The sequence below is a fragment of the Kryptolebias marmoratus genome, linkage group LG18 (assembly GCF_001649575.2).
Source record: "Kryptolebias marmoratus isolate JLee-2015 linkage group LG18, ASM164957v2, whole genome shotgun sequence".
Lineage (NCBI taxonomy): Eukaryota > Metazoa > Chordata > Actinopteri > Cyprinodontiformes > Rivulidae > Kryptolebias > Kryptolebias marmoratus.
In genome coordinates, this window is record NC_051447.1 from 9736643 (window position 1) to 9760744 (window position 24102).

Sequence of the window (24102 nt, forward strand, 5' to 3'; positions counted from 1 at the left end):
GCTGAGAAGGCTGAGAAAGCTGGACGCGAGAATCCTGCAGATGTTCAAACACTGTGCCTTACACCCCAGCCTCAGTGTTTTCTGGGTCATCTAAACCAAACAAAGCTCAAAGCTAGCAGCACTACGGCAAACATCTATTTTAAGTTCTTAGTTTCTCCGCTTCAGTATCATGTTTTATTTCCTTCTTCTTCTTTTTTTTTTAACAGTCTGATTTTCTTTCTGCACTTTAGATAGCTTTGCTTCCTGCCTTATTGCCTATTTTTGTAGTTTGTACTCTCTTTGTGTTTTATTATCCATTACTGCTCTTCATACTGCCCTATCTGATCCTTTACCTGACATGCCACCACATGTAAACCAAAGATTATGAAGATGTGTTTCATTTCTTCACCCACCACGACTGACTGCTTCTTTCAGCCCACTGTGACTCAGTTTTTTTCTGTTTCTGTTTCCTTTGGCCACTTTTTTTTAACGTTTAGCCTCAAATTTTGACCCCTGCTTCGCAAATTTGATTTTCATTTCCTTTTTCTTGCAAATTTTCCCTTTTTCCTCCCAGCCGTTGTCGATTTGTCAGAAACAGCCAGCTCATTTCTCTGCAGTCAAACAGACGTTTTTCCCAGAAGAAGTTTCGTAATCTTAGTGTTTGCTTCTGACAGCTTTCTTGCTGAGCTCATGTTTCTTGTTTTTCCGCCACAACGGCTCGTTTGCTTTTTTTTCGCCATTTGGATTTGTGCAGGTACTTAAATGTGATTCCATCTATTTTTTTTTTTTTGCTTGATTCTACAACAGTCATCTTTATAAAAAAAATAAATTAATAAACAGCTGTTACAAATCTCAGAGCTTTCACTTCCAGTAACCATTTACTCTTCCCTTCACACAGGAATTAAAATATTTACCGTCAACAGTTAGGAAAAGGAATTAGAGGACAGCAAAATGTTTTATGTGGAAGTATTTCTGCCCTCATGTTTTATTGTTATTACATTGTCCAAAATTCCTGTAGTTTCCACAGTAAAAATAACTTCTTGTTTTGACATTTTACTATGTTTACCTGTATTTCACGATGCTTTGTGGGTAGAAAATTAGCATCTTATTGTATATTTCTACCTAAACATACCATTAAATGACAGGATAGTGGAGATCAGACCTTAAATAAAGCATATTAGTTATTTACTGATTAAAAGTGCACCGTGTGCAATGAGTCTGGGAGGAAAGAACAAACTTTGGAACATTTTAAGGGTTGTTTGTGTAGGTTTGCATGACTTGTGGATTTAAATACTCTTTTGCTGTTAGCTTCTCTGCCAATTAAAGTAAAGTTTTTTCAAGTATCAGAGCTGATCTTACCATCTAAAGCTAAAACTATGTTGTAGCTTGTTACCAAATGATAGACAACTTGACAGTTAAAGGCCCAACACAGAGAGGTGTGGACTATATTTTACTGATTGTTGGTGTTCATTTCCTGTGTTAACATCAGATGTGTGGGATTCAGTGTGAGCTCTTTGCTGACATATCTGCTTTGTGTCTGAGGTGAGCAGTTTGTGCTGAAGAGTCTGTGGTGCAGACCTGGAACAGCGACATACTAAGGTGCATCTTTTTTTTTCTAATGTTCTCCTCTCTTATACCCTTTGTTCCTCGTGTGTGTGTAACTGTGAACTCTGCAGCAATGACAGTGAAACCAGAGTTCACCTTCTTAAAGACACACTGAGCTGTGGTTTTCCTGTATGTTTCGAGCCAAGCTCATGTGTGCAGAACACTCACTGGCCACCTTAGACGCCAGGTATCCCCTGTAACTTGAATAGTTAACGAAACAGAACTGTCATCTGGATTACAAAACAACAAAACGGAAAAAGCACAAGACTGGAAGTTTGTTGCTGAATAAACAAACAAACAAAAAAAGAATCCCTTCAAAAAATCCTTGAAAGATCTTTCATTTGGAGTTCATACTCTCAATGTATTCAACTACTGTCAGCAAATGGTTGTGCAAATTAGTTTGCTGACTCATGCTGTGCTTACAAAAAAATAAAGAAGTAGGATTAATGTAGCCTGCTACTGTACACCAAGGTTCCTATTAAAGTATCCAAAACTTTCAGCTCAGACGCATGAAGTCCACTGTCCAGGTGGATTATTCTATTTAATGAAGAGTTGTTCCAAATGCCATTTAAATATATGTGTATATATGTATATATATATGGAAGTAAGAAGAAAGAGAGAAGTTCAGACAGATGTGTGATCAGGACGCGCCCACAGGGAGTCGCTTTAGGGGAGGTATAGTTCCAGTCCTGAGTGTCAGTTAGAGCATTAAAGCGGCAGCTGTTCACATCACTGCTCCACGAATTACACGTGGATTATTATTATTATTATTATTTACTCCCCCTGCATTGCATGGTATGGTCGTTTTCTTCCCCGTGACAGAGTTTCCCGGAAAGCCGCGCGTAAAGAGATGTTCTGGTTCCAGCAAGGTCTGTGCGCCCTGCCGGCGTTCCTGGGCGTCTGGTCCTCCGCCACCTTCATCCTCTCCTTTGTCATCGCCGTGCTGAGACGCGACATCGACATCGTCTTCCCCTACATAAGGTGAGAGTCGGATAATTGTCTCCTTTTTTGTTCGAACTGAGATTTGCTGGGACGGGTTTTTTTTTTAGTTTCGGTTTCGCCGTCTATACGTGTTGGCAGCCGCGCGTAAAATGGTTTGTTTCTGGAGGCTGAGCTCTCTGTGTTTCACTCCACTGTTTGTTTTAAACAGGGGACAATTAAAGGCTCAGACTCAGACAAACTAAGGAGATCAAACTCTTATAAAGTTCAACAAATAATTGTCAAACTCATTTAATTATTTAACAGACTAACTTCCGTAATGTTCAATTCAAGACCTTTAACTTAAACAAAGAGGAAGCTACCATACAGTAGTACAGTTGTACACAGAGGGCTTGATATTAAAGGAAACTTCCAGACTCTTCAAGCAAAAGGAAAGAAAGTTCTGTTTTCTGCCTTCTCCACAGCCAGCTGACCTTAAAACCACTCACAAGAAATAGCTCTAATTCAGTCAAATTTACAGAATATTACATAAAATGTGACGTGGAAGTAGCTGAGACAGGTCCCAGTCGACTCTGTCTGTCTGTTTGCAAAATATCTCATGAACCACTGGGCAGATCCTAGTGAAGCTTTTAGGAAAATAATCTTTAGACGTTCGTTTTCAACTGATAATGTTTTTGAAGCCAATCAAATTTAGGATGGCTGCCTCAGCAAACTCACAAACATGGCTCGAACTCAGTCAGCTTTACAGATATGGAGCTGACATTTGGCGTGGTAGTGGCTTAGAGTCACTGCCATTGCCCTTAATGATATTTTCAAAGTTTGACTTCGACCTCTTCCATGAACGACATTGTAACTTTTACTGTAAGGTGAGGTAACAACACTGTAAATAATCTGTCATTTGTTTGGACATCCATGTTAATCTGCGTTCTTTATTCCCAGCGACACGGGCGCCAACCCCCCGGAGAGCTGCTTTTTCGGCCTGATGACCTTCATCTGCGCGTGTGCAGGTATTACCTCATGTCGCCGTTTCATCTCGGCCCCGTTGGGCAACTCTGGGCTCTCCCACAGGAGGAAGCGAGCTTCCCAACGATGCTACTCGCATTTCCCCCTCAGTGTGGAGAAAATGAAAGCGTTCTTGAATGGGAAACTGAGTCAGGAGTGGTTTGTGGTTAACGTGTGCAACGTGACTTCGTGTGCAGGAATAGGCACCATCTACGCCAGATACAAGTTCGTGGAGAAGCTGATTGAGGACCAAAACGTGGTGTGTTCAGGCCTCAATACAACCGCCCTTGTGTTTGGGATGTTCTCCTGTTTGGGAATGTCCGTTGTTGCAACATTCCAGGTATGTCCTCACGGATTCTGTAGCGTCAATTTAAATCTTATAAAAGTACTTTGCTGTATTGCGACACATTATTATTTTTTCTGGTTGCAGGAAACAACAGTTACAATCGGCCACGATGTAGGAGCCATCATGTTTTTTGTTTCTGGTGTCTTATACACAATCTTCCAGTGTCTGATATCACATAAAGGCCATCCGTATGACTGCTCCAAGTATGTGTTTGGAATACGTGTGGGTATTATGGTCGTCGCTCTTGTTACACTTTTTCCCAGTATCCTTTAAAAAAAAAAAAAAAGCTGCAAAATTTGGTTTGTTGAAGTTTTTTTACTGTGCGTGCCTCGTACAGCACGCCGTTTGTGCCGTTCGATGCTCAGCAGTAGTTTCTGTGTGCGTCTCAAAGTGTCACGTTTTTCCCTAAATGATACTCCAGCTGTAATATGCGCTATAATATGCGCTAGGTTTGGCGGACAAAGTACAATGCACTGGGACAAAGATAACGAGGTAAGCTGCTAAAGTTCCACCTCTTCTCTTGTTTATCGGCTGCTGCCTCAGTTAAAACGAGCGTTTAGCTGTTAGCTGTTGTTCCTCTTCCACTTTGAGCGTCCGTAAATCAGTTTAATATCAATGGGGTTCCAAGAGTTGGTGTTAAAATAAATGTTTCAAGGTTTCTGGGGGCATACCATCAGCCTTGACCTCTAAATCCAACATGGCTGCTTTACACATAGAGAGTGGCGATAGCTGCGGCATCAAAATATTTGTACATCTGTTCGTTTATAGCTCATAATATTAACAGCACAATCGTGTTATTAGAGTCCCAAATTGACTGTAGTTTTTTGCAGTACCTGCCAAAAAATTTGCCAAGAACCTTCCAGCCGTAGCTCCGTGTTTTGAACACATTGTTCGGCCATGTGACGCTCTTCAGGCATGAAACAGAGACATCTTGAACGACGGTTTTTAAGACCCGAAGTAGTGAAAACTAAAAAGGCGAGAGACTTAAACCCTGAGGTAAAAACAGGTAAAGGGGTTTATTCACAGGCGAACGGTGAGAACCAGTTCAGCGCTGAAGTTGGAACTCGTTAGTTTGAATATGTAAAAAAAAAAAATGAAAGAAGTCTCATCGATTTCGACCTCAAACTCCAAAATGGCTTCCTCGAGCACAAAAAGTGCAGATGGACGCAGTAAATAAACCACTTATTTGCTTTGTATCTCATTGAATCAGTCGCAAACATAACAATGTGCAGCCTCTGTTAGTGACTATGGAGCCACAGTGTTTGAATGCAATAAATGCAGATAAATTCATTAACTATTAGCTCGTGTTGTTAGTAGCACAGGATTTTGCACTTTGCAACTGGACCACGGTTAAGTTTGGTGTGTTGCCGTTGGATGTCTGACGTCTGTGGCAAACGGAGCGCACCATGAGTTGGCTCTCGGTCCTGCAGCCTGTCGACGTTTCACTCTGTCCCGTTCCCCCTCTTTCGTGCAGCTCTATCCCCTCCACCTGGCCAGCGCCATCTGTGAGTGGATCGTTGCCTTCAGCTTCGTCTTCTTCTTCTTCACGTACATTCACGACTTCAAAGTGAGTATCAGAGTTCGTGAATCCCAGAGATTTGTTACTCTGTTAGCTGTTGCTTTCTAAAACCGCTCTTTTTTTTTTAAATCCTGCAGCGGTTTACCTTACAAGTGACTACAGTTTACGAGCAGCTGCACTGAACATTTGCCAACAACGTTTTTGGGGACCTCTATGTAAATTTGCTTTTGCAGAGTTTTTAAACCTTTTACACGGATATGTGTTTTTTTTGCCACCTGCTGATTTTATACTTTTATTTTTACACCGTTATTTATACATTTCATGTACACAACTGTCTGATGGGAGGTTATAGATGGTGATACCACTTTGTATTTTTTATACCTTTTTTTAATGGACAATTTTATGTGTACTTATTGTTCGCATGCGTTCAAACGCGGTTTGGCACTTCTCAACTGTCGCAACACCGAGGTGTCGCATACCGCGAGGCTTGTGACCACTAATAAGAGAAGTTAATCACACTGAACACATGACCATGAGGTGAAATGAAAATACCCTTCAAACGTCAGATAGATAATCTTACGCTGTGTACCTTTTTTTTTTTTTTTTTTGGAGACAGGACTAAAGTTTTACTTCATTATTTAGCTGCTGCCTGTTCGTCGAAGATTTTCTTTTTCTTTTTTGGACTTATTTATGACCAGGTGCTACAGTCCAAGTCAATCTTTGCAACTGGACGTAAATGCTGTGTTGGGCACAAAATCAACAATAAATATGAGCTACAGTAAACAAAACATGAGGTAGAATCAAATTAGAATAATATATGTATATATTTACCAAGATATTATGTTTAACCAGGACTAACATCTGGATAAGAAATAGGTTTTAGGCAATAATTTATTATATTGAATGATTTATAATAATTAGTTGTCTTTTTATGAGCCCGGTGCTATGAATATCCAGTGCCCTTAGCTAAAAATATCTGCCTGTAAAGGTTTTAGGCTGAATGAAATATGACTGAAAACTGAAGGTGTGCAAGAAAAGTTAGAAACAAACTTCTGGTGGAAACTTCCAGCACATTTAATTGATGATAGACAGTTAGCACAGAAACAATTTAGGTCGCTTGAAGGGGCTGAAAGCATTTATATACACATGTTCAGTAAATATCACCACTGATCCTGAAACACCTGCTCAGGTAGCAGGCTGCATTTCTACTGTAATACAAGGAAAAACAAAAGCAACCTCAGGTGAAGTTAATGCCTTCCTCATCGCTGCTCCAACTACCAAACTGCACTCAACGTGTTCCTCCGACTGAAGGCATGAGAGTAAAAACCCATAAAGCCTGTTAGAGAGAGTGCACAAACTCACTTTCCACGAGGAGCAATAACGAAGTACTATCAGGACGCAACATGCCGTTAAAGTGTTGCCCTTCGACACCTATAAAGGAGGGAACTCCTTTATGACCGCAGAGCCGTCCAGTTATCGTGCTGAAGTGTTATCCTCTAACCTGTAAACCAAACTAAACCGGAAGATGGTCCTTTTTCACTCCTGTGAAGTCTTCTTAAAGATGTGTAAACATAGGAAAACCTTGGCATTCCGAATGCTGTGATTACGAAAGATTTTTTGTATTTTTCCATCCATCAATTTTGTACTTTGTATGATGTACTGTAAAGATTATTTCTGACAAATAAACGGCACTTTTTATGACAACGGGTGTGTTTATTCGAGTCGAAAAATCACAGAAACCAACCGTTTGTGTGAACAGGGTGCTTTACAAAGTCCTTTTTCAAACATTCACAGCACTTTCCTACATTCTCTTTTTTTCCATTTTAAGAACATTTTGATCAGTTTACATTGACTGTTTATGTACCTTTTCAGATTAATGTCTAAAATAAAAAAGAAGCAAAAACCTACTGGTGTTTTTCGACATCTGTCCATTGCTAAAAAAAAAACTAACTTCTTAGTTTCTCTTTCAGTAGTTACAAGGTTTTTTTGCACATAGGTTAGTATGATTGTTGTTTGATTAGAAGAGAAGGAAAAATGTGAAGAAGTACATTATTTGTCATCGAACATCGAGACTGAAGCAGCAGGTTCAGAGTATTTAGATTTCATTTAGAAATTAAACAATCTAAAAATAAAAGTTATTGTGTGAAGTTCGCTGCTGACTTCGCTTCTCTCAAAAGAATCAAAAGAAATAAATTTTTAATATAACGCAATCAGGTTTGCACAAAGACGGGGATCAGATTTCTTGCAAATGTCACAGCCGCTTGTTTCGTAATTTGAATGACAAAATTGGGTTTATTTACATTTCAACTTATCTGTTGAAAACAAAGGGAACCGTGTCTGCAGCATCCGTGACTCAAATCGTTTCGTAATGTTGGCTACTAAAATTTACACGTTTGACATTCACAACGGGCCGCATTTTTTCCTCTTAGATTTCATCTGGAGCTTAAAGCAAAACAAAAGAAAAAAAAGACAAAATTACCAAAGGATAAGTGCCCGCGGATTAGCCGTGGCATTAAAAGCATGAATAGTCCCCGAGGGCATATTTCTGCTGCCAAAGTTGAAAACGTGTCCCATGAGTCAGCAAATCCGCGCGGCAACAGTTTGGGAATTACACCAGAGAGCCGTGGGGGGAGATCTGACTGCAGCTTCCAAACTCCCTACATCCAAACCTGATCAGGTTTATGAGGGATGTGCCTGACGAACTGAGGCCCCAGTCCCAACTTTCAACCCCACAGGTCCCAAAACAGTGGCCTCTTTCTCCCTGTTGGTGTCATAAGTGAAATGACTTAGGTGGTATAGCGGGGGTTGCAGCTGACCCACACGCTGTTACGCCTCTGAGCTGTCAAGTAGGGAGCTGTGCGTTTAACCCTACACTCCGCAGTCACTCCTCTGGTTCCACAACATGTTCTTTATGCACAGCCCACGAGCTGCCGCAGTTTGACATGAGAACTGCCAAAAGGAAATGAAGGACACCTGTTTTTGCCCATAAGATGGAACTGATGTGACTTCTTCCAAGACATAAATAAAGACTCACCTTTAAAAATATTATTAAAATGACAAAAGAGAAAAAACAAAATCGTCGAACAAAAGGGTCGATTTTACCACCAGCAGATCCTGTTCAGTCCGTTTACAGGAAAATTACAATCACCCAAGCAACTTCATTTGAAGCTTTTAATCAGTGTCCTTCACAGGCACCATGCAGCCTCAAACTCTGCAACACTTGGCAGGGTCTGAGAAGCGCGCACGCGGCGCTGGACGACCTTCAGAGGGAGCTCTGCGGTGACGAAAAACAAAGCGAAGAGATCAGTCGCTAAAAGATGATTCACTGTCCGAGCTGGTGGTGGCGATATCGTCATCCTCTGTGCTCCTTGTTGCGCCGTCGGGCACAGGGGCATCGGGCGTGCTGTTAGCAAAAAAGGAAATGGTATTAAAGTGAGTAGAAGACAAATAAAATAGGAACGCAAACAGTAACTGAACAGGAAGAACACTCACTGGAGCAGGGCGGGATCCAAACCCTCCATCATCATTTTATTCCGAATGGCCATCTCCGGCACCCCCTAAAATAAGCAAGACGTACCATTAAGATACTAAACAAATTCACCCCCCCCCCCGCCAAGAATAAAAATGGTTCTATACCTACCACTTGGACCATTTTCAGGTAGCGAGCGTAACGCGGGTCCTTAGCTACAGTCATGACATTCTCAGCAGCTACTTCTGCTTTCTGTGCAGGTGCAGCCTCTGAAGAACCCTGAGCCGGCTGCAACATGACAAATGCAAATCAGAGGGTTGTGAAAGAAAAAAACTAAACAAAACAGAGCCATCCACTTTTTAAAGCTTATGTAGAAGCTTAAAAATGCATCTGGAGAAGTCAAAGTGGGTTCCTTGCTACTATTTTAGATGTTTGAAAACCCTCTTCATGTCAGCACGGGGAAATGCTTCTCTGTAACAAAGACTGATTTATTTACCCATGTGCAACCATTAAAATCCAGATTATTTTGGTACACAGAGGACCTCATGGTGGACTCAGCAGCAGCAAAGTGTCCAGGTCTTGTAGCCACAAAAAAAGCCCAAATAATCACATCTCCACCATCGTGCTACACGGTTGGGCTGAGGCTCTCTGTGTTTAGTTATATTTCTGACTTAACATCTCCAGTTTTATTGTCATCTGTTCAAACAGCAGGTTTGTGGTTTGCATAAATGTAAGTTTGCCGCCCTAACCTGAGCCGCTGTATTCTTATAATACACTTTTAAAATATTTTAAACTTGAAGTCTAAAATGCTGAGGCCTATGGAGCTTTTACGCAGATGTTGTTGTACAAACAAACTTGCCTCGTCTTGCCTTTTTTTTACAGCTTCTCTGTACATTTCATGGTCTAACAGACTGAACTTTCAGGTATGTAAACTATGGAAAAGACTGGCATCGGTTAAAACGGCCCTTCCTTTCAGAGTATAATGCAGATTGCCAAGATATGACATGACAACCACTATTCAATCTAAAAAAAAAAAAAATGGTACAGACGTTGGGCCCTTTTGTCTTGGAAAAAACAACAACACGCACACAAGAAAACAAGCCTTTCACCCTCAGCAGGTTTCTACTTGTTACCCCAGATAACAAATCGAAGACTATCAAAGCGCTCGCACTTGCAAACGTGTCTGAAACCCTACCTCTGAGGGAGTAGGTGCTGCTGTTGCTGGACCGTCAGCTTGGTTCTGACTGGTGCTGCTGGGTCCATTAGTCTGTGCGGGGTGCTGTTGGTTGAGTCCATCTACTGTGACATCTTCCAGTCCGGGAATAGAAGACAGCTGCTCAAAACAACATCAATCCATCAGATATTTAAAAAAAAGAAGTGCAAAATGGGGTAAAAACTTGGTGATGCTTCACAGCTCACCTTAGCTTCCAAAATGCTCAGTGTGGTTTCTATCTGCTGTATCCGAAGAGATATGTTTGCGAGTTTCTGAGAAAAAGAAGTTTAAAGTGAGGTCCCTTATGCACAGAAGCACAGTGATGCAAAAAATAAGGGTAAAGAAATGCACACAAACCTCTTCACACACGGTGGAAAACCGGTTAAGGAAGCGAACTGTGTGGACAACAAACTGATTGAGAAAGGCCACGATTCTTCTCTGGTGTATAGCAGGGACCTAAAGGAGGCAGAGGGAAAGGAAGGAAAGTCAATTTTAGAAACGGCTAATGACATGAATGCAACTGCCAATGACTTATATACTAGTATAGTACTATTATATATAGTATACAAGTCTTATATACTAGTATAGTGCTATTATAAATAGTATATAAGTCATTGACAACTGCAGCATCTGCAGAAACGTCCATATCCGGTCACAAAATCTCATGAGTGACACATTTCAACAATACACCGATGTTTAGAGAAAAGACGTCCCCCTACTTTTCTGGTGCTCTTTAAAAACAAACCACAGCAGCACAACTGACAATTAATTTTGAGAGAAGTAAAAAATAGGAGAAGAAGCTGCTTAAATGCACTGTGTTGGTTTCTTTTCTAAGCTAATGTTAGCTAGCTAGTTCACAGCACAAACCTTAGTAAGATCAACACCAGAGCCCACAATCGGCAGGCCGTCCTCGTCCATCTTCTTTTATTCCACTTCCTGCTGATAGAAGTGTCGCTTAGGTTTAATGACAAAAAAAAAAGAGAAGTAGACACAAAACGTCACATTACATTAGCTGCAATAAAAGAAAAACAGTTCATGTGACTCCCTGCGTGACTTCCTGCGTCATTGCGTCGCAACCGGAAATCGCGTGATCCAGCTTTTATTTTGAAGTCTCGTCAACGGGAGAGTTGTGTTCAGTTCGAAGTTTTCTGCTCAATTAAACTTTTAAAGCAGTGATACAAATTGTACAAAGCAAAACTTAAAAAGACACAGGCAACAAAATAACAAAAACAATGGACTGAAAGTATAACATGCACAACTATGTAGAAATGAGAATGAAGTGAAGCAATTTAATTTTACAGAGCCAAAATGTGTTTATTCTGTCCCTTAAACAGTAGTGTAATGATTCCTGAGCAGCACTTAATACCAAATGTTACTTTAGACTTTTATTTTGAAAAGCGGAAACGTTGGAGGAGAGTTGAGGAAGCGACGCTTGCGTTCTATTAGCGCATTAGCCACCAAAATTGAACAACAAAATATAATATTTTTAGCGCTCCAAAAAGGCGTGAAGCACCAATGGAGGGTCTCAGGCCTAATGAAAAAATGAGCGGTACGTATATTAATTATTTATTCCTGGATAGATTTCATGCCGACTGAGTTTATACTACTAACTCAGTCAGTGGGCTCCGTCTATTTAAAGGAATCATAACGTTCATCTACCAGACTGGAGTTGCTGCGTAATGGAGGTTATTTTGTTATAAATTGATGTAATTTTTATTTTTTGCACTATTCGATATTACAGCGAATGACTGTGGAATTTAAATTGCAGTTGTTGATATTTTTACCAATTTTCACCTATTTAATGCTAAAAGTCAGCCCAGCAATTATACCAGTTCATAAGCCTGTAGCGCATAGATTAAAATATTGCATGCATGTAATATAAACCAAGCAGTGACTGTGTCCTTGTTTAATTGAGCACATTACTTTTTTTCTAATATATTATCTAAGCATGGAGAACTAAAATTCACAGGTTAAATTTTAAAAGTAGTTGGGTTTTTTGTTGTTGTTGCAGATGTTCAGTTTATCTGCACTAAGTTTTAGGCTCTTTGCTGCCCTCCAGCGAACCTTTCTTACATTACACCTTTACGTTTCAGACCCCTTTTTGCCTGTACCATCCCTTCGCCTGCTGGTGCCCCCTTTGCAGTTTCTGTCTGCTACTATGTGGCATATGGCGAAGCAGAAGGATGTGATGAACTACGGGAGGCTGCAGGAGTTTGTGTCCATGGTGACGGAGGCAGTTCCTGGTCTGATCAGCCGCAGACAGAGAGCGCAGCTCATTCTGGGACTGAGAGCCAGGGTGAACGCAGCAGCTTGTGTCACATGAAATGGTGATTGTTTCGCCATCTCGCTCACGCGGTAACTCATTATGTTGGTGTTTCAGTTGATTTTAGAGCTGTGCAAAGGTTCAGCTCGAGGAGATGTCGACTCTCAGGTAATCAAGAGCTCCTTGGAGAGATTCCCAGTTACCTGTGCAAACACAGATGTAGGTACACTAAAGGAACCCAGCTAAAAAAATACTAATTATTACTTAACCAGACCTCGTTTAATGATAGAACCTGATTTGTTTCAGTCTGTGGATACAGAGGTGAAAACAACAGAGTGCACTTTTATTGCACTTGTTCAGAGCTTGCTGAAGGATCCAATTGAGAGGGCGTATTTCTTTCAGGTGAGACACCTGATTTATGAACTCATCTGCGTGAGAATAAGAGGTTAAAAGATAAATGTATCTCCTACAGGAGGTGTTCCCTGTTGAATATGGTCCACAGTATGATGCAGCTCTACAAGTGTTAATGTGGGAGCTGCTCTCAAAGCTAGAAAAGATGCTCCCGGCACCAGACCTGAAACAGGTATTTATTGACTCCTTTTGGCACTTTTTGGCGCGTGTTGAACTTCCAGAAGGTGAACACGGCTGCCCTCTTCTTGCAGACTGCTGCCTGGCTCGCCTCTGCTCCTTCTGTTTTGGAGGAATGGGTTGATTCGTCGCCGGAGGAGCTGAGGTCGATTTTTCAGCACTACAAAACCTTAGGACTGCTTAAGATGACATGTAAGTTTAAAGCCAACAATCAGTTTTTTCGCTCCCAGTTTCTAAAACCATTGTTAGTGTCTTGTTTAATCATGTTTTTTTCTTTTGCAGATGGGCCCTCTTCCACCGTTGGGAGCTGCATCATGTCTGCCTTATCAGTTCCTCCTTCACAAAAGACAAACTTATCCATCGAGCAGGAATCTATTCATAACTATGCTAACACGTTAACCCCTGTCACTCTTGCTGGGGTGGACCATTACAGCGTTGTAGCCTACTGCAATGAAGTGGAAGTCGGAGCATCTGAGGCAGATGAGGACATGATGGGATCAGCTGAGGTCCAGCTTCAGACAGATTGTTATGAAGAAGAGATAGTGGCTGTAAGTGTGGATAACGCCACCGGTGAGGAGGCTCCAAGCGCGCTGGCTGCGGAAATGAGTGAACCCGCGGGCGTCGCCAAAGCTTTGGAAACGCTGACAAAAACGTTTGCGTTAAGGAAAGCGAGCCTGGGTCAGGACGTGCGGGCAGAAAGCGACACTCAGACGTCTCGCCGTGACGAGCTCGGCCCCAGAAATGAAGCGGAGGAACGGCAGACAAACGAGGAGCTTGAAACAGGAGACGGTCACGTCCAAGCAGACGCTGCAGAGACAAACGCCGACCTGCGTGCGGATCCGAACTGTGAATTCGTCGCCGTGGAAGAAGCGCCGAATGTCCCCAGCGAAGCTTCTGAAGCTCAGCAGCCAGACGTGCGCCGATCCACGCGCCTGCAAACGAAGCCTTTGCCAAGTTGTCAGGAGATGTGGAAAGTCACGAGAACGGCGAGAGAAAGTGGCAAAGAACCGAAAATGTACAAGAATGTTCTTACTGTAATTCTCTATTAACCCATTATTATTTATTTATTTGTTTATTTAGTCTAGTTTATTCTAATGTCTGTATTGTAATTTTGATGCTACTAACAGCAGCCTGGAACACGTGCAGTACTCCATTCGAGTACAAAAGTTACAAAATTGGCCTTTTATCACCTCTGAACTCGCTGTTAGGCTCCAGCGATTTTCAAACAAAATTCCGCCAAACAGTTTTTCTAAAAGAATGAAGTTCATTTATTTAGCTTCATACACTCTTTAAGACTCTGAAGTTTAACGATAGTTTCATTTTACCAGGAACACAGCTGATGTGCCGGTCGCACCGTCTGTGATAGCCATAAAAGGGACAGACAAAGGTAAGGTGACATGAAGAGGTGAATTATCTTAATCCTTTTTTTTGTAACTGAAACCCAGATTGTGTTCTTTCTTTTTTTTTTTTTCTTCTTTGTTTGCAGGTGATTCGGATGAAACGGTGTCCATCATCTTCACCTGCTCACGGTGTCCTTTCCACAGCTCGGACGACAACAGCCCCCCTCACTTCCACATGCAAAATGTTCGCTCAGAAGCATACCGGGGTCTCCCAGGAGGCAAGTTCACGCCGTCCGCCTCGAGCTCTGACCAAATATTTACGTCTATCAAACTTTTCCCCAAAGGAAACACGCAGTTGCATCGCGAGGGCAAAGTCGCCGTCTCTCAGACTCCCAGCAGACAGAAGTCTCTCACTTGTGACACCTGCGGTAAGGGGTTCACTCGGACGTCGGATGTCAGGCGGCACCAGCTCACACACACTGGAGAAAGGCCGTTTCACTGCTCGCAGTGCGACCGAACCTTTCAGCACTCCTGGGATCTGGCGAAGCATGAGAGTAAGCATCACGGCGTTGCCATCTCCTTCTCCTGTCAGCTGTGTGGGAGCTCCTTCGCCAATCTGAGGGGGCTGACCGTCCATCACAAGAAGAGCCACTTGGAGGAGAGTCAGCTCCCGCAGATCTGCTCCATCTGCAGTCGCAGCTTCCCCACCGCCGCGGAGCTCCTGGAGCACAGGAAGTGCCACGTCGCCACCAAGCGCTACCAGTGCCAGCAGTGCGGCGAAGGCTTCGACACCCTGTTTGCACGGTCTCAACACAGGCAGGCGCATCAGGTGAAGCGGCAGTTCAAATGCCCGCATTGCGAGAAGACCTACACTCGCAGGGCCGACGTGAAGAGGCACCTGTCTGTTCACACCGGCGAGCGGCCCTACCAGTGCAACCAGTGCAGCAAACGGTTCTCCGTCCGCTTCATGCTGGTGAAACACCTCCGCGTTCACACGGGCGAGCGGCCCTTCCAGTGCCCCCACTGCTCCAAGAGGTTCACCCTGGTGTCCGTGCTGGCCAGGCACGAACGGATGCACACGGGGGAAAAGCCCTTCCTCTGCTCTCAATGTGGGAAAGGGTTTCTGTCGCAGGGAGAACTTTCCAAACATCACAGGTCGCACGTAGACGACAGGCCCTACTCGTGCGCTCAGTGCGACAAACGCTTCAAGAGCAAAAAGACTCAGCAGGAGCACGTTGCCTCCCACAGCGGCGCCCGCCCGTACCCGTGCGCCTACTGCGGCAAGGGCTTCACCAAGCCGTACGCGCTGACAAGACACAACCTCATCCACACGGGCGAGAGGCCCTTCCCCTGCGGGCACTGCGAGAAGTCCTTCCTCACCCTCAGCGAGGCCCAGCTGCACCAGAGGATCCACACGGGGGAGCGGCCGTATCCTTGCGGCACGTGCGAGCTCAGGTTCAAGAGCTCATCGGAGCTGGCGCGGCACAGACGCAGCCACTCCGGAACCAAGAGGGCGAAGCTGGCCTGCGAGAGGTGCGGGAAGACTTTCGCATCTGTCGCTAAACTAAAGAGACACACGGAGACGCACGAGGACGGCGCAGAGACTGCACCGCCTGTGGACTCCGAGGAATCAAGGGTTTAAATTTATGGACACGTAACATTTTAAATTTTTTATTCTGAATCAGTCTGATTAATAAACTTCAGATTAGGAGATCAGTTAATAGTCATGCAAGGTCTGGTCTTTGAGGTAATCATGTTGATTTACAAATCATTTGATTTTCCAAATGATTCTGTTTTTTACTTTGTAGCTTGGATGGACTGTCGTTTTTATAAGACAAGTGGACAAAGCTTTAATAAATGCTCCATATATCATGTTTTCTTCTCTGTTTTGTAGCTGCATTAGCGTTCACTAGCTTGGAGTTTGGACGAGCACAAGAGCACCTCCCTTCTTTTTTGCGGCAGAGCGGCAAGAAACAATGAAAGTAAGTTCTCGGTTTAAGGGCCGTAATTTCTGAGGAAACGCTGATCGCAAACAAGAAAGTTGTTAAACTGAGAGCCGCGCGACCGTTATCCAGTGAAAAACAGGATTTGTGCAATCGCTGTTGCTTTTATGATTCAGTAGGGTTCGGCTTTTGCTGAGATCACGTCTCTGCCCTTTTATGGTTTGTGTTATAATCCGGAGCGGTAACCATATAACCCCATGTGAATATGGCTTCGATGTTAAATCATTTCCAAAGGAGAAAACTCTAAGTGTCTGGTTACTTCTTGCAGAGCCACAATCAAATTAATGTAGACAAAGAGGTGAAATTTTTCTCTTAGGAGCAATTTTTCTGACTTGAAAGACATAACCGTTCCCACTTCCACCGCAGTCTCAATCCATTTTCTCACAAACTCATTCATTTAAGCCCCGGGTGCCTATAAGGAGGCTCAATTACGTGCGTTTAACTCGTCCCTGGTTACCGCTCGTTCGTACTGATCTTAAACATTAATGTTAACTATTGTTCCGACCGTTTAGACCTGCCGTAAAACAATTTGTGAAGAAAACCCAAAGTGCAGCGGCTCGTGTCAGCTGATGTTTCTTTAATTATTTTCCAGAGTGAGCGAACCCGAGTGGCTTCCTCAGCTGATTTTTGGAGTGCAAAGACCTCATAAACATATCCTCGTTTCTTTACCAGATCTCCAGTTGTCCGTGGTATCAATATTCCAGCTCCCTGCTGCCCACGACGACAACTGGCTGGTTTTGACTCAGCATGGTCAAAAAGTTAACACCGTTCATCCACAGCCAGTTTTATCTGCCTATTCCCCTCTCTGTCATTATGTCAGCATTATGGCTTTTTTCTTCTAAAAGGCAGGATTTGAATGTGTTTAATTAAGCGAGAGGCTTTGATTAGCTGCGACTGGCTGAGTAGCTGATTGGGGGGAAAGCCGACGGCGTGCAGGAATCACCGCCATAAAGCCGGCCCGGCCATTTTTAGTGGGCTCCCAGCGTGCGGCTGCGTAGCCTACTGAACCAACAGGGTGCAGTAAATATGCCGTAAAACCGGAGAGGGTTCACTGAACCAAAATTGGATTTCTATTTTTAGCTCGCCTTGTGTTTTAAGTCTATCCCAACCTGTTAGGACCGTCGGTAGCAGGCGGTGATTGGGTTAGATTAACGGGGAAATGGGCAGTATATGCAAATTAAAGCCAGTTTGTTATCTTTGGATTTTATTGGAGTAATTTTAGTCTCTCGTTGAGAAGCAGCGAGGCTAAAAACACGACATGAACAGTGAAGATGGTAAGCCTGCCAACACAAACTGGAACAATGATATTACTTTATTAACAGGAAGATACACAATGTTTTGATGACCTACAGTGAAAAATATCAGGGAAACAACTGATAATTATCCTCATCCATCTGTAGGAAACTAATGAATATTAAAGCAGTAAATAATAGAAGCGAAATAATAATGAGTTAATGCTTCTCTATGATTCATACATACAGCCTGAAGAGTTACACATTAATGAATTATTAATAAATAATGAATAATCATTAACTTTTCTTTAAATATGAAACAATCAATCAATCTGAAATAATGGATTACCATTTCTAAGATGACCAACGAATGTCACACATTCGTAATGACTTTAAAATCTACTTAGACATTAATTAATAGTTAATTAGCTATGAACCATTAATTATTTTATTAATTATAACCATGAACTGCATTTTCTTTTTCATTAAACCGATTAAGTCAGTCATTGGCACAGTTAGTAACAGCTCAGTAATTAAGGATTACATAAACATTATTTAATCATTTATTAACAGTTACTTACTGTTGAAGTCATATTTATTTAAAATAAAGAAGTTTTTATGTTTGTGGAAGATTACTTGTTCACAATACTAAACTTTTTTATTTGAACTCTTCTGCATTACTTCACTGAAATCTACCATTTCTTAGTGTTTCCAGTTGAAACGTGATTTATTTTAGTTAATCAGTAATTCTTTGCTACGTTGTCTTTATTTTCACGAGAATAAATCAAAAACAGCAGAATGTTCAACGAGTAGTTTTATCACTTTTTTTTGACAACACAGCAAAGTTAGTTGAACTTCTAATAATGTAACTCAAGTGTCGATTATTTGGTGTTTGTTTTTAAAACTGCATTTGGCGCCTTGTTGAAAATTGAGTTTCAAACAAACACAGTGGCTTTCCTTCTTTTTAATAATCAATCTCTGCCATGAATTATTTATGTGATGATCTTTTGCCAACAATTCATTGAAGCCGTAGTTCAAAAACGGGGATAAATTTGCCTTAAAGTGAACAACGAGGGAAAAAAAGACGTTGGGTTTTGTTCGATTTTTCTGCAGCCTTTTTGCATATGAAGAAAGTAAACTCAAAGGGATTCCTCCCCCACACAGAGAGAGGGTGTCCATTGGTTTATCCTACGTCTGCAATCACCTGACCGCTTTGAGGGGCAGCGCCGAGCACACGGATGTCCAGATGTAACTACCAGCGGAGGAATTCGAAGCTTCGGTGACCATGCAGGTGGAAAAGGAACTCAAAACAAACGGATAAACCGAGCAGCTGCGGATGCAGATAAACACACAGCGCGAGGCCCATTACTGTGATTTACAGTCCGGCTCCTGGTGGCGGATTAATAAGCAGTCATAAAGAAGAGGAAGGAGGCGTGTGTGTTGCAGGAAGACTGGAGTACCGGCTCTGACAGAGGTGGGAAGACAAAAGAGGGGTGTGTAAAATGAGGGAGAGGGGAGTAGATAAAGCGGGAGCCGGGACCATGAGCTCTGCACTGTCTTACGACTCACTGTCAGCCCGGCCGAGTCCCACCAGGCGAGCTTTGGACTGGGAGCGCGAGCGGCTAGCTGTGCGACGGCTTTCCTCTCCGCTGGGCGTCAACCTGCTCACGCCTCCTCCTCTTCCTCGCCGACCCTCTGCCATCCCCGGCTATTTGCTGCCCACTTACCAGGAGCAGGAGGAGCAGCTCCACCAGCAGCAGCGTCTGTCCTTGTCCGTGGGCTCAGAGGCCTCCCTGGCGCCCCCCGCTCCTCCTCCGCTGGGTGCCGCCCCACCCTGCTGTCGCCCGGTGGGAGTCATGCACCTGCTGCGTCTGGGTCTCCTCGCCTTCAGCTGCCTCTTCTGGGCAGCCGGTTTGGCCATCTTCACCCTGGGCGTGTGGGCTCAGATCTCCTTGGCGGACTACATGACGCTGTCAGCCAACCGATACCCGAACGCTCCGCTCATCCTCCTGGCCACGGGTGCCGCTGTCACGGCTTGGGGCTTCCTGGGCTGCCTTGGGGTGGCTGCAAACCTGCCCTGCCTGCTGAGGGCCTACGGCTTCTTTCAGCTCGCCACGCTCGTCGCCGGGTTGGCAGCTGGACTCTCGGGCCTCTTCTACCGCGAAGACATCGCCGGGGGATTTCGCAGCGGCTTACAGCGAGCCGTGGCAGGCTACACGGAGGACGAAGGCCGTGCCGACGCTCTAGACAGCCTGCAGAGGGCCTTGGAGTGTTGCGGTGCCGAGGGCTGGCGCGACTGGCTCACTTCCGACTGGGCAATCCAGCACATGACTTTCATCCCCGCCGAAAACGGCACCTCGGTGTCCCTCCCAGACAGCTGCTGCGTGAGGCGGAAGGGTTGCAGGAATCGGCCTCTTCTGTCGGATGACAGCGAGGGCGTCGCCGCTGCAGGGATCCACCCGCACGGCTGCTTCCGCAAAGTCTTCAGCTTGGTCAACGACAATGTCTTCCACATCGCTGCTACCGTGTTGGGGTTGGCCTTCACGCAGATTGGAGGCATCGCCCTCGCTTGCCTTCTCGCGAACAAACTGGCGCCCAGGCAGCATGGACGCGTGGTGGCGCACTGATAGGCAGTGAGAGTCGGCAGCTAATTTAATTGACAAAAATAATCTGGGGTAGTAAAAGTAATTTCGTATTCACTTAATTTAAGAGACGGACATTTGGAAATTCCAAGACTCGTAGCAATTAGTCTTCAGGAAAAAAAAGTATACATAATTTAGAACAAACATCTCTGACTTTGTTATGGGAAACATCCGAGACTGATAAAAGATTGACCAGTTGAAGCCAAGTGTTGGCGCAGGAGGTCGAGTCGTGGTTATTAGATTTAGTTTGGTGACTTTTGGGCCATTTTGGACCTAGTATTAGGATTTAAACAGCTGCCTTTGACGGTGCACACAGACCTGGTTGGGTTTATCACCTCACTAAGTTCCGGACCATCACTCTTACTTGTTTAAAGTAGATGTCTCAGTCTTGATAACATTAGATTATAATGGGGCCAAAACTAGCAAACAGCAATTAAATCTGTAATGTAACATTTTGCAACGATCTCAGTCAGTTAAGCTCCTTTCTCTGCTTGGTATTGGCTCATCTGAAAAAAAATGTCTCTTACACTCAAGCCAACGAAAGGTGTTTCTAATGTTAGCATGTGTGCAGTTTAAAGAACGTGGGTCGGGTTAGACATAGGTGCTGTCCAAAAATTGGTATTATTAAATTAAAGCACAAGTAAATAAGCTCCTCTCTGGACTGAAATGTATTTCTGGACTTTTCTTTTCTTCTGTGCTCCACACATTATGTGCGGGATTGTTCGCCAGGACTACTTTCCTCTGTGAATATTTAGTCTGGCTCACGTTTGGTGTCTGCACGTCATTTAGTTTTCCCGTTAACAGAGATCATATCGCCCGAGAGTAGCGCTTTGAAAACAGAGCTGTCTTGTGTTTTGTGCTGTATATAAACCTGCCTGCAGTAGAAATCTTAACAGCTTTTAGACTTTTCTTTTAATTTTAGATGTTGGAATTTGCTGTTAGGTTGCGTAGCATGTTTATGTGAAGCCCACCACAGCTTGAAACAGAAAGCTTTAGCTTCAGATTAGCATTCTTTTCTTATTTGTGGCTACATTTGAATGAAATTTGACACGAGTATGTTTTTAATGAATGTAAATATGTATATATTTTGCATTCCTATGCAATCAAACTATACAGACCTATAGCCTTCATCATCTGGTTTATTTAGATTAGACCTCATCGGCCCTCCTGTAATTGCATTGCGTAGTATAAATTTCACTTGCATTAATGTATCGTATGATCTATTGTTCTTATTATCAACAGCATGATTGAGACTGTAAACTATATCCGTCGAGTATAAATGAAAAATCTTTGCTTCATTACAGCGTATTGATTCGACTCTGGGAATGGAAATGTCAGGGTCTGCTGCCCTTGGATGTATTAAATGTATAGATGGAAACAACACTGGTAAAATGGAGATTTAATGCAAAATAATAAAAATTAAAAATAAATCACAGGGCGGGCTTCAGCATTGGTGATCAGAAGTGCATCTAATAAACCTCTTGTGAAGTATGACTTTGATTTTAATGTTTTCATTAAAAAACGACCAGATGTTATTCCCCTGACTGCATTTGAAACGCTTTAAAAACACCTTTATTTTATGAGGTTGAGCAAATGGGAGAGTGCCAGAGTTGTAAATTTGTCACTGCTGGGGATGAAGTCAATTGTCACTGAGACCTCTGACTGGGTCGTGGTGGATTAAGGCTGACTCTATTACAGCTCGGGCCTGAGATACCAGTGATTAGATCAGCCCGTAAAAAACACAATATGAGGAGAACTGAGCGAATCCACCTCTCCAATGACAAAACACGAGACTTTTTACCTTTTATATTGCCTAGTTTTTGTTAGAACTGTACAGATATGCAGGATGTGGCCTCTAAACAACCTTTTTTTCATGATCTAATTATTCCATTGATTAACCTACATTATGCTCTAACATGGCTTGTCTGGTCACACTGATTTGACCTATTTTTTTTTCCTGATTTGAGTTAAAGGTTTCCTTGCTGTAACATAGAGATTTCAGAGCAACACTTGGAAAAACAACCCACAACAGGACCTTATGATTTGCTTGAAAATTATTATTTTATGTAAGACAACTTATAATGCCCTCTATGTGTGACTTCAAAACAAAACCAAGAGGTAGTTTATTTATCAGAGCTCCACAAAGAGGTTTAACTTCAACTTGTAATTGTATTTTTATTTACGTTACAATCCTGATGACCCAAAAGGACAAGGAAGTTCCCAGCCAGAGCTGGGTGAGAATGCCACTGAACCTTTCCTGGTTTAAATCTGCTCAATAAAACACGGCCTCAGGCGGAGCGAGTGTCGACCCTCTGCCAGGCTCATAAATCCGATAACACAGATCCCTGTTTTTGTTTTGTTTTTTTCCGCCTGTAGTGTGTTAAATTTATACTCTGCTGGTTAGATTAGAGTCCCAAACTTACTCATTAAACTTGACCTTTGCTCTGATTTAATCCACATTATGGTTTGTCAGACTGATAAAAGAAAACTCTCCGAAGTTAATCACCGGTTGTGCGTCTAAAACTGATTAACTTTTAGAATCAGCCCCAAACATGATGGCCGCCACAGCTAAACAATGTTACCAAACACAAAAATGGCCAAAACTCAGTATGTCTTGCAGATATTGAGCTAAAATTAGGCATTTCAGGTGCTAAGAATCATCCCCAGCACGTGCTATGAGCAACAAAACTTTTCCCCTTAACTCTTAGTCAGCTTTGCCAGTCTGTTCGCAAAATATCTCATGAACCACTGGATAAATATTAACAAAACTTTTGGAAATTAACCCATAACTGGTTAACGTTTGGCGCCGCCCCAATTCCAGAAGGCTGCCGACATCAGGTAACACAAAAGTGACTGTAACTCACTTTGGGTGATATTTAGCTGATTTTGTTGTGGTAGCAGCTGAGAGTCATTCCCAACATGCTTCAAGGCGCAGATCATGAGAAGTCTTACACGAAAATGGTCAGAAGTGCAGTCGTTTCTCATCATGAATACCTCCGCCAAGGAGGTTAGGTTTACAGTAGCATCTGTTTATCTGTCTGTGATTACTCAAAAAGTTCTGAATGAATTTACATGAAATGTTCAGGAAACATCAAACATGGAGCAAGGAAGAAGTGATTGCATTTTGGTGGTGATCCGGTCAAAGGTCAGGGTCACAAATCAGCCCGTGCTCCGACTCTGCAGCTGGATAACAGGAATGTCAAACTCCACAGCTGGACACCTCCTAGGTCAAGGGTGATCACTGTTGATTTCATGGTTAATGGGGTCAAAAGTCAACATCACAGCTGACCTAGTGCTCCAACTCTACAACAGTGTAATGTAGGAACGTCAAACTGCACAGCTGGACACTTCTTTGGTCAAAGATGATGCCTGTTGATTTTAAGGTTCGTGGGGGTCAAAGGTCACAGGTAACCCCTTTGTTAAAAACATCTCTCTGCTCCTAGATGTGATCATTTTGTTTCCTTTACCAACAAAGTTGTTTTCAGTTGTCCATTGGTTTGTTTATGTCTTTTAGCAAAGATCAGGTAAAAACTAATGAACAGATTCAGAGTAAATTTGAAGGAAATGTTGGGGTTGTTACAAAAAACAATGGATTAAATTCTGGGGTGATAATCCAGATTATGATCCGGATGGCACTCTTTTTTTTTTAATCACGCTGTGGCCTCGGTGGAGGTTTGCGCTCTCTGGGTGCTCCCAGTTTGTCTTTTTAGCTTAAAACGGGGGCGGGCGACACGCATCCCGCCGACAAACGGTAGGCCTTTAATCCGAAAGGCAGGGGAGGAGGAGGGGAAAACAAAGCGGTTTGTGTACTCTCCGCCTCTCCTCTCAGGCTGCCTGCCCCACATCCGACATCTTCTGGTTCTTCGGTGCGCGCCGCTGCGTAAAAAGCCTCCTGGACATGTAGCTGTCCGCGCTCGCAAAGCGCTCACCAAATTCAACAAATAATAAAAAAGAAACACAAA

At 43.1% G+C, this 24102-nt stretch overlaps 4 protein-coding genes across 4 annotated transcripts; 3 read left to right on the forward strand and 1 right to left on the reverse strand.

The window, feature by feature from the left end:
• The first annotated feature begins 2263 nt into the window (after positions 1 to 2263).
• Positions 2264 to 7091, forward strand: dram1 (DNA-damage regulated autophagy modulator 1). The gene is made up of 7 exons (XM_017411461.3): positions 2264 to 2565; positions 3463 to 3530; positions 3723 to 3865; positions 3956 to 4133; positions 4293 to 4363; positions 5346 to 5438; positions 5528 to 7091. The coding sequence occupies exons 1-7, from the start codon at positions 2435 to 2437 to the stop codon at positions 5570 to 5572; spliced, it is 729 nt and encodes a 242-aa protein (XP_017266950.1). The 5' UTR covers positions 2264 to 2434; the 3' UTR covers positions 5573 to 7091.
• washc3 (WASH complex subunit 3) lies at positions 7083 to 11138 on the reverse strand. The gene is made up of 7 exons (XM_017411462.3): positions 10940 to 11138; positions 10430 to 10528; positions 10279 to 10344; positions 10055 to 10192; positions 9031 to 9147; positions 8883 to 8947; positions 7083 to 8793 (listed from the first exon to the last, which is right to left on the reverse strand). Exons 1-7 carry the CDS (start codon positions 10988 to 10990, stop codon positions 8694 to 8696), a joined length of 636 nt encoding a protein of 211 aa, XP_017266951.1. The 5' UTR covers positions 10991 to 11138; the 3' UTR covers positions 7083 to 8693.
• A 326-nt stretch (positions 11139 to 11464) lies between these two features.
• LOC108233207 (zinc finger protein 334) lies at positions 11465 to 18813 on the forward strand. Its single transcript, XM_017411499.3, has 10 exons — positions 11465 to 11621; positions 12166 to 12368; positions 12453 to 12554; positions 12642 to 12737; positions 12808 to 12918; positions 12998 to 13115; positions 13206 to 13938; positions 14252 to 14310; positions 14410 to 16245; positions 18663 to 18813. The coding sequence occupies exons 1-9, from the start codon at positions 11588 to 11590 to the stop codon at positions 15903 to 15905; spliced, it is 2952 nt and encodes a 983-aa protein (XP_017266988.1). The 5' UTR covers positions 11465 to 11587; the 3' UTR covers positions 15906 to 16245; positions 18663 to 18813.
• Positions 18814 to 18955: 142 nt separating this feature from the next.
• Positions 18956 to 22047, forward strand: LOC108233212 (tetraspanin-7-like). Its single transcript, XM_037981178.1, has one exon. The coding sequence runs from the start codon at positions 19001 to 19003 to the stop codon at positions 20123 to 20125; it is 1125 nt and encodes a 374-aa protein (XP_037837106.1). The 5' UTR covers positions 18956 to 19000; the 3' UTR covers positions 20126 to 22047.
• Positions 22048 to 24102: the final 2055 nt, after the last annotated feature.

What these genes read in the sequence shown, in the direction of transcription:
- LOC108233207 (XM_017411499.3), top strand. Translation starts at nt 11,588, where the DNA reads ATGGAGGGTCTCAGGCCTAATGAAAAAATGAGCG. An exon ending in TTCTGGGACTGAGAGCCAGG is followed by an intron (nt 12,369 to 12,452) that starts GTGAACGCAGCA and finishes TTGGTGTTTCAG; the next exon opens with TTGATTTTAGAGCTGTGCAA. An exon ending in AGGACTGCTTAAGATGACAT is followed by an intron (nt 13,116 to 13,205) that starts GTAAGTTTAAAG and finishes TTTCTTTTGCAG; the next exon opens with ATGGGCCCTCTTCCACCGTT.
- washc3 (XM_017411462.3), bottom strand. Translation starts at nt 10,990, where the DNA reads ATGGACGAGGACGGCCTGCCGATTGTGGGCTCTGGTGTTGATCTTACT. An exon ending in CAGCACCTACTCCCTCAGAG is followed by an intron (nt 9,148 to 10,054) that starts GTAGGGTTTCAG and finishes GTCATGTTGCAG; the next exon opens with CCGGCTCAGGGTTCTTCAGA. An exon ending in ACCTGAAAATGGTCCAAGTG is followed by an intron (nt 8,948 to 9,030) that starts GTAGGTATAGAA and finishes TGCTTATTTTAG; the next exon opens with GGGGTGCCGGAGATGGCCAT.
- dram1 (XM_017411461.3), top strand. Translation starts at nt 2,435, where the DNA reads ATGTTCTGGTTCCAGCAAGGTCTGTGCGCCCTGCCGGCGTTCCTGGGC. An exon ending in CTTCATCTGCGCGTGTGCAG is followed by an intron (nt 3,531 to 3,722) that starts GTATTACCTCAT and finishes CTTCGTGTGCAG; the next exon opens with GAATAGGCACCATCTACGCC. An exon ending in CCGTTGTTGCAACATTCCAG is followed by an intron (nt 3,866 to 3,955) that starts GTATGTCCTCAC and finishes TTCTGGTTGCAG; the next exon opens with GAAACAACAGTTACAATCGG.
- LOC108233212 (XM_037981178.1), top strand. Translation starts at nt 19,001, where the DNA reads ATGAGGGAGAGGGGAGTAGATAAAGCGGGAGCCGGGACCATGAGCTCT.